At 47.0% G+C, this 8045-nt stretch overlaps 1 protein-coding gene across 1 annotated transcript in view; it reads right to left on the bottom strand.

The window, feature by feature from the left end:
• Positions 1 to 5280, bottom strand: part of HSD17B12 (hydroxysteroid (17-beta) dehydrogenase 12) — a gene marked incomplete at its 5' end in the record, with an annotated part of 23523 nt that extends 18243 nt beyond the window's left edge. The window contains 2 exons of the mRNA XM_008940428.1: positions 4245 to 4289; positions 5216 to 5280. Coding sequence (XP_008938676.1) covers positions 4245 to 4289; positions 5216 to 5280 — 110 coding nt within the window. The remainder of the gene's footprint in view (positions 1 to 4244; positions 4290 to 5215) is intronic.
• Between the last annotated feature and the right edge of the window lie 2765 nt (positions 5281 to 8045).

Genomic DNA, 8045 nt, shown 5'->3' with positions numbered 1-8045 from the left:
GCCAATGGCTGAAAAGCAGCAGGAAAAGCCAAGATAAATATTCAAAAGTCATCCTTGACATCTCATGGAGTTCTTACAGCCAGAAATCTACCACCAGCACTGTGTGTTTAGAGACCAATCATTCTATGGGGTGATGTCAGGACTGCAGGTCACTCCTTCCACTTCCCAAAGGGAAAATGCTCTGTAATTATGGCCATGGATTTACAATTAATTTCATTCATTAGTACAAACCATTCAATGGAATATAAAAATCACACAGTAGCCCAGGGGGCAAGTTCAGGAACCAGAAAGGGGCTCGGGGTGTACAGAGGGAACTGCAACCACATCGTGCTGCACGCCCTGGTTGTTGGCAGGGACCTCCTTCTGAACAACAGCTTTAGGAGGGAAAGTTTTCCCTGGCTAGAGCCACAGACTCTTGGAGTTTAGAAGGGCAAGCTCTCAAAATAAGCAACCTCCTCTCCCCTGCCCTTCCCTCCAACAATAAGCCTGAACTTTCTCTTCTCAAGCTGTGCCACAGTTCCTTGCCTCAACCCCAGACCTACACAACTCCAGATTTACAAATTTAACTCCAAACTTCCAGCAAGAAGCTGCAAAACTCCAGGTTCTCCTAAACTTCTCCAGGTTGACTGTACTTGGAAGAAAAATCCCCAGTGCTTCCCTGACCATCTCTGAGAAGTCTCCTCCTCCAGCTGCACCTCCCTCCTTGCAGGTTCCTGTGCACCAAGCTCTCAAGTTCAAAGCCAAGGAGCTGAGAAGCACCAGTGTTTAATTTCTCCCTCTGGACCATCTCCATGACTACTTCATGGAACACGTGCTCCTCTTCCAAGGGTTGTCAACTGTCCTTCTCTGCTAAAAAGTTATATTATGTACTTGGCTAAACCATCATCCCCTCTTTGATGATGATTTTGGATACAAAGGTAAAGAAACTTCTTGGCCAGACTGGAACACACACAAAGAGGGTGATCTCCCAAATCAGTGCTGCCTCTTCCCTCAGAATTAGGTTCCAACTGACTGTGATCCTCTCCAATGCACACCAAAGACAAAAAGCCATGTAGGGCTCTCCAGGGCACAAGCAACTCTAAGGCCAGGCTGAGAGAGTTGGGGTTGTTCAGCCTGGAGATGGGAAGGTTCCATGGAGAACTTCCAACCTTCCAGTAGCTGAAGGGGGCCTACAGGAAAGCTGGGGAAGAACTTTTTACAAGGGCTTGTAGTGATAGGACAAGGGGTAATGGCTGCCAACTAGAAAAAGGGAGATTTGGAATAGATTGAAGGAAGAAGTTCTTCACTGTGAGGGTGAGGAGACACTGGCCCAGGTTGCCCAGGGAAGCTGTGGATGCTCCATCACTGGAGGTGTTCAAGACCAGCTTGGATAGGGTTTGAAGCAACCTGGTCTGGTGGGAGGTGTCCCTGCCCATGGCAGGGGGGTTGGAACTAGTTGATCTTTAAATTCCTTTCCAACCTCAGCCATCCTCTGACTCTATGAACTATAAATGAAAACTCAACAAGGCAACTACAGTTCTGGTTCTTCAACATTTGCTCGTTAGTGAAGAACCCCAGGGCTTTAGGCCTGATACCTTACACCCTGTCAGAAACCTCTTTAGTCTGTGCCTCAAAACGTGCTGAGGTATCAAAAAGTCATCACACAAACACGTTACCTGATCTGCCACCAAGAAGCATGAAGGAAAAGTTCTGCTTTTTAAATCTCCCCAGCAGCTTGAGATGAGATGATGACAGGAGCCATGAAACTTCACATAGTACCCTGTTGTCTTCCTCACTCAGCTGTCAGCTCAATCCTTCTGCAAGGCTCTGTGAACCCTCAAGCTTTCCTGAGAAAATACAAAACCTCTCCATTCTATTTATGGCACCATCAGGACCCCAAGGCACTTCTGGTTTGTATTTTGTGTGAAGAATGAGTAACTCCTGCACTGCACATCAGCAGGGAGATGTGACATTCCCCAGGGAGCTTCAGGAGAAGCTCCTCTGGCTGCAGACAGGGGGGTGTTTGGTTGGGTTTTATAACCAGCAGTGTACAAGACATGGGATTGCCAACATCACAACACTTCATGCCAGACTAAATGAGACCCAAAACTGGTTCACAGGTGACTCAACCCAACAATGCCCTAAGGACCTGACAGGGACAGGTGGCTTGGAACAGGATTTGGGAAAGATAGATGTTTAGAAGCTCCAAGAGGAAATAAGTTCTCAAACATCAAGGAAAATTCCAAAGCATCAGATCCTTCACACATGGGAGAAGTGTTGGCCAGCAGGACCAGCCAGGCTGAGCATTCACCCCCTGAGGTGAAGGTGGGGTCCCTTCTCCCAGCACCCTTCTAACATGCTGCATATCCCTCAAGAAATCCCATGAGCTGCCCAGCAAAGAAACAGATGGGTCAAAAGCTAAGGGATAACTGAAATTGTGGACTGGTTTGGGTGGGAAGGGACCTTCCAAGGTCACCCAGTCCAGCCCCCTGCAGGGACAGGGACATCCCCAGCTAGAGCAGGGTGCTCAGAGCCCCGGCCAACCTCCCCTGGGATGGTGCCAGGGATGGGGCAGTGACCACCTCTCTGGGCAGCCTGGGCCAGGGGCTCACCACCCTCAGCATCACACATTTCTTCCTTATATCCAGTATAAATCTCCCTCTTTTAGTTGAAAACCATCACCCTTGTCCTGTCACAACCACCTGCTCAATGTCTGTCCCCAGCTTTCTGACAGGCCCCTGGAAGTCCTGCACGGCCACCAGGAGTTATCCCTGGAGCCTTCTCCTCTGCAGGCTGGAGAACCCCAACTCTCTCCTGCTGGGCTCCCAGCTGAGGGGTTCCCTGTCACAGTACACTGGCTCTGGTGAGGACCTGGAGATGCTGTGAGCAGAGCCTGAGTGGACACCACCAACACCTCCCTGCTTACAAACTCAGTGCTCCCTTCCATCCCAAACTTCATCCTTCTAACCAAGCAAGAAGGGAGATTATTCTATTTTGTTTTCAAACACACAGTCCTGGATAAGAGCTGGTATCAATCTAAGATACTGAATTAAATATTCACAGGATTATGGGCCCCCCTCAAAAAAAAGTGAAAGGATATAGAGAGTTGTCCTCAAAGTCCTTTTTTCCTACCTTGATTCTCTCTAATTCTGTGGGTTCTCTTGAAAAAAGGATTATTGTGCCCTACTAAATAGGGATTCAAGGAGTTCAGTCAGGTTTCCACTCCAAGCAAAGTCTCCTGGGGAGGCTGGCACCCCCAATTCCCTCATCACTGGTTAGGGCACTCCCTCTGCTGGCACAGCCCAGATCGTACAGGAGAGCAACAAGAAGATGCAAGTTTGGCTCATGGATGTGAGGACCAAGATTATTTAGCAGCAAATAACCACAAGGAGTTTCTTCAGCCCTCCCTGTGCCATGGCAGCAGCTGCTGTTCCCTCTGCCCCTTCTAAAATGGGAAATATTAGGATAAAAAGCTGCTTTCTGAATGGGCCTGATGTTAATAAATGATTGATTTAGTTGAAGTCAGTTGGACTTCTTCTCAATAAAAACAAGGTGCAGAACAACAAGCAGAAGAAGCACCAAGTGTTGGTCTGGGCACATACTTTGCTAGAACAAATAGCTCCCAGGGATCCTTGCAACAAATGTGGTTTCATACAACCACCAGAGCAGTCTGACAGGACAACCTTCACCTCTGGGTTACTCCAAGACAAACCTGTTGTCCAACAGGTGGAAGTAGAATCATAGAATCATTAAGGTTGGAAAAGAACTCTAAGATCAAGTCCAACCATCAACCCAACACCACCATGACCACTAAACCATGTCCCCAAGTTTCATATCTACAGGTTCTTTGAACCCCTCCAGGGATGGGGACTCCAGCACCTCCCTGGGCCAATGCTGAACCACTCTGGTAGGAAAGAAATTCTGCCTACTATTCAATATAAAACTCCCCTCATGCAACTCGAGGCCATTGCTTCTTCTCCTATCACTGGTTCCTTGGGAGAAGACAACACCCACCTCACTCCAGCCTCCACTCAGGGAGCTGCAGAGAGCCAGGAGGTCTCCCCTCAGCCTCTCCTCCAGGCTACACAAGCCCAGGTCCCTCAGCTGCTCCTCACAAGCCATGTTCCCCAGGCCCCCCACCAGCCTCGTTGCCCTATAGTCACTGAGCAGCTCTGGTGCCCTAAGTAACTGCTCCAGACAAATGGAATTATTCACTGGTATGGAATTAGGAGATGAAGAACCAGCACTGGGAACAGGGCACTCACCTTACAAGCAGCCATGATGTTAACGTTGATCATATTTTCAATTGTCTGCAAGAAAACAAAGTTGGGGGTTTTGTTCTAGATTAGTTGATTGATATTTATAGCCCTCCAGGTTTAAGTTTCAAAATAAATGCCAGGATAAATTAAACCTTAGACATCCACCCTCACTCACACGGGCACTGTGTTTCCTAACACCATGGGCAATCCTCAGGAACTTTCAGAAATTCTGATGTTTTTAGACATGTTCATAAATCTCAGTCTGTATTTTGCTCTTCAGTGTTTCACTGACTTGGGTGAAGTCTGTTCATCCAGTTAAAAAAAAAAAAAAAAAAAGGGATTTTTTGATAGTATTATGAAGCTTATTTGGAGGTGAATCAAAACCCCCACACATTGATCAATGCTTGAGCAGCAAACACAAACCCACAGGGGAGACACTGACCCACAGGGGGGTCTGCAAACAAAATCTCACCCCAGTGGCATCGTTCAGATTCTGAGTTTTCAATGTACCCCATGCCACCAAGACTATCCTTGGATTATGAGCTGCCTAAAATAGTCACATTAAAGTTTTTTAATGCTGTTATGAAGTAAAAGATGCCATTCATTAAGTTACTGGCTTCCCTTCCCCTCAGTCACTTAAGAAACCCAAAAAACCCTAAAGCAGCTCATGGACAGCAGCCAGATGAGACCACAGACAGGAGAGGAATTCACACAGTGACCCCAGAGCTTGTCTGTCAGAAACACAACATGAAGAAGCAGGGAAGAGGGTGCAGAAAACATAACACAAACACCTGAGACTTCCATCCTTGGGACTCTGCTGTGCTGCTTATGGAAAGCTCTCAGCTTTTTCAACCCTTAATCCTACCCAGCAAACCCCGTTCTAGGGGTACCTTAACCAAACCTACAGATTTTTTTTCCATATCCACGAAGCATTTAGTGCTAAGACCACCCCTAGAAGGTACTACAAAAGCACTTACCTTATCCAGGTCTGGAATATCCAGAAAATATTCAGGATAAGCATATGAAACTCCCACATTGTTGACTGAAAGGAAAGCACAACGTTTGAATGAGACCCTCCTGCAATTCCACCGCGTGAGAAATCCCACTCCTCCTGGCCTGATTAATGACAATTTGGAAGCAAAGCTCATAAAAGATTGAATTTAAAAGGGAGTTAGCCCTTCAGCCAAGTGTCCTGAGCTGTCAGCAGAGCTGCAGCTGCAGAGCTGGCCCCTGCACCGACGAGCTGTCGGTAGGTGGCAGCCGGAGCCCGGGGCTGGCTCAGCAGCTCCCATCCGAGCTGTGCTCCCTGCCACCCCCACCTCTCCCCCTCAGCAGCGTTGAAAATTAACCCAGAGAAGGAATTCATTGCTTAAAGTCCTTTTTTTTCCCCCCTCCCTCCAAGGTTTTATTCTCAGATTGAAGCCCACACCCATTATTCCCAGGGCGAGGAGGGGAAAACTTCCAGCGCTGTTAACAAACAGCCTCCAACTTAATAAAGCATCTTGAGAATGGAGACTTACCAAAAAAGAAACCAAAAAAGGGATCTCCTAAGGATCTGTTGTTCATCTCACAAGTGAATCGTGTGACATTTGGTTGCTGTGGCAACATTTTACATTTCTATAGTGTCTGACACCCCAGAGAATCCCCCAGTGCTACGTATGCTGCTGCCCTGTCCAGAGCAGGAGCCTACCCGGGGTAAAACCTCCACCAAAAGCTGCTGGTGCCTTCTTCACAAACCCAAACAGCCCCTACACTTGTGTCAAGAGTGATTCATTTCATCCCCAGCCTGACAGAGATCTCAGTTAGCAACAGGGATGCAGGGCAGGGAGGAAACAGGCAGCAGAGGTTCTGGCCAAGGGCACAGACTCCATCCAGAGATCCCTGGGATGGAGAGATCCTTTGGTCCAGATCTTTGTGCACTTAGGGAAACACTCAGCTCCTGAGTTGTGTCTTTCCAGTTTGTAACTTTTAGATAGCCTTTAAAAATAGAGGAATTGAGGGGAATAGGGAGTTGGCAAATTCCCAACAAGCATTTAATGTATTTAAGAAGAGAGAAAAGTTCTGAAGAAGAAGAAGGTCCCATCTTCCTATTGCCAGGGAGCCAGATCTTCATTCCCTTCTTTTCATCCTAAAGAATTTTGCAGTGCAGCTCTCTGGCAAGGATTTTGGCTGTGGTCTGTGGCAGGGGATGGGGACTACCCTTGGTTATTGTTGCCCAGTTGAGAATATTTCTCCAATTTAGAATATTTCTCCAATTTAGAATATTTCTATGGATGATGCTGCAGAGACAGCCCCACCAAATTCCCAGCCCTTACTGCAGACTGGATCCCAGGTAGGGACCCTTCCAGTTTCAGCAATCCTCTCCTACCAGATCCTTTGCTGCAGTTTGGAACATTAAAAAGCATTAAAAAGGACAAAAAAAACCCCCACCCAAACATTTCAATTTGTACAGGGATATTTTATCTAAGAGAAATCTGGGTAACAACAGGGTAAGAAGCTGCCCAGGATCTTCTTTTGAGAATGGCAGGGATGTGAGAAGAGCAAAAGGAAGATTTCCCACCTCTGCTTGTTTCACATATTGCTGGAGCTAGCACATGTTCCAAGTCACTGCCAGACGCTGTTTTGAACACACAGCAAAACATTATGCAAACTCTTTTAGCCTCCCTACGTGGGTGAGAAGAAGCTTCCAAATAAGTTTATGAGGATTTCAAGCTGTAAAGTTAGACTCTGCGTATCCATATAACCAGCAGCTCGATCCTGAGCAGTGTCTGAGGAGGCTCCTGTGTCTCTGGGGTTGAAAAATAACCAGCAGCAATCACTGGTTGTGCTACCAAGGGTTCTCCTACCTCCTGTTCCACATGAGACCTGAAAGAAGAACAGCTGCTGGAAGCTGAGACCTCACCCCTTATGGCTGTTCTCACCTAAATCCACCTTTTCTCTCTCACAGACACACAAAAAAAAAGCTATATTCTGGATTGCAACAGATGCTACAGGATTTCAAATACCAGGCAGGAAATTCATTGACCTAAGAAAATGAAGAAGTCATGGTGGAGTAGCCATCATCTGTGTTGAAAAATTACCTTGGCAAGTGGTTCCTATTAACACAGCTATAGCTGGGGGGGAAACACCCCTATGTACCATATAACACAATGATCTCAAGCATGAGACCTACTCAAAGTGCTGGTGATTAGCTCCAAGAGAGATTGCTGTAAAACAACAGAGGAGGCACTCTGCTAGAGAACACACAACTCTGGAGCATTTAGCTGCTATTTTTACTGTGGTTTCAGTCCAGGTGCTCAGGCAAATAAAAGCAAGAGGCAGGCTCTGCCTGAGGAACGTGCTGCTTCTCCTGTAATCAGCTCACACAGAATCTGAGAGATGTTCACATGCCCTCTTCCTGACTAGAGAAGTCAGATTTTTGTGCATCCCCATGAACTCAGCACAGCCTAGGAAATAATAAAGCCCCTTGCAGCATGGATCCCTCGTGGAGTGCAAGCTTTGCTGCTTGTTTTGAGACACTGAAGTGTCTCCTTCTGCAGCAATCACTAGGTGACAGGCAGCTTGCAAGCCTTAAACTCCCCCGGTTGGTTTTGAGAGGACTGATTAGAACAGGCATTAATATCCACCTTCAAAGTTTCTTTGGAACTTGTTTCCTTCAGAAACAAGAAACAAAGAGTCCCCAGCATTGTCACAGCCACTCTGCACTCCAAACACCTCGCTGGCAGTTGCAGTTATTCCATTGGGTTTGAATTTTATAGCAATTAAACACTGGATGTCGTGAGCTGTGAGAACCCAAATCTGTCAGGA

This window comes from Merops nubicus, unplaced genomic scaffold (genome assembly GCF_000691845.1).
Source record: "Merops nubicus isolate BGI_N331 unplaced genomic scaffold, ASM69184v1 scaffold9565, whole genome shotgun sequence".
Classification (NCBI taxonomy): Eukaryota; Metazoa; Chordata; class Aves; order Coraciiformes; family Meropidae; genus Merops; species Merops nubicus.
This window is presented reverse-complemented; position numbering and strand designations above follow the sequence as displayed.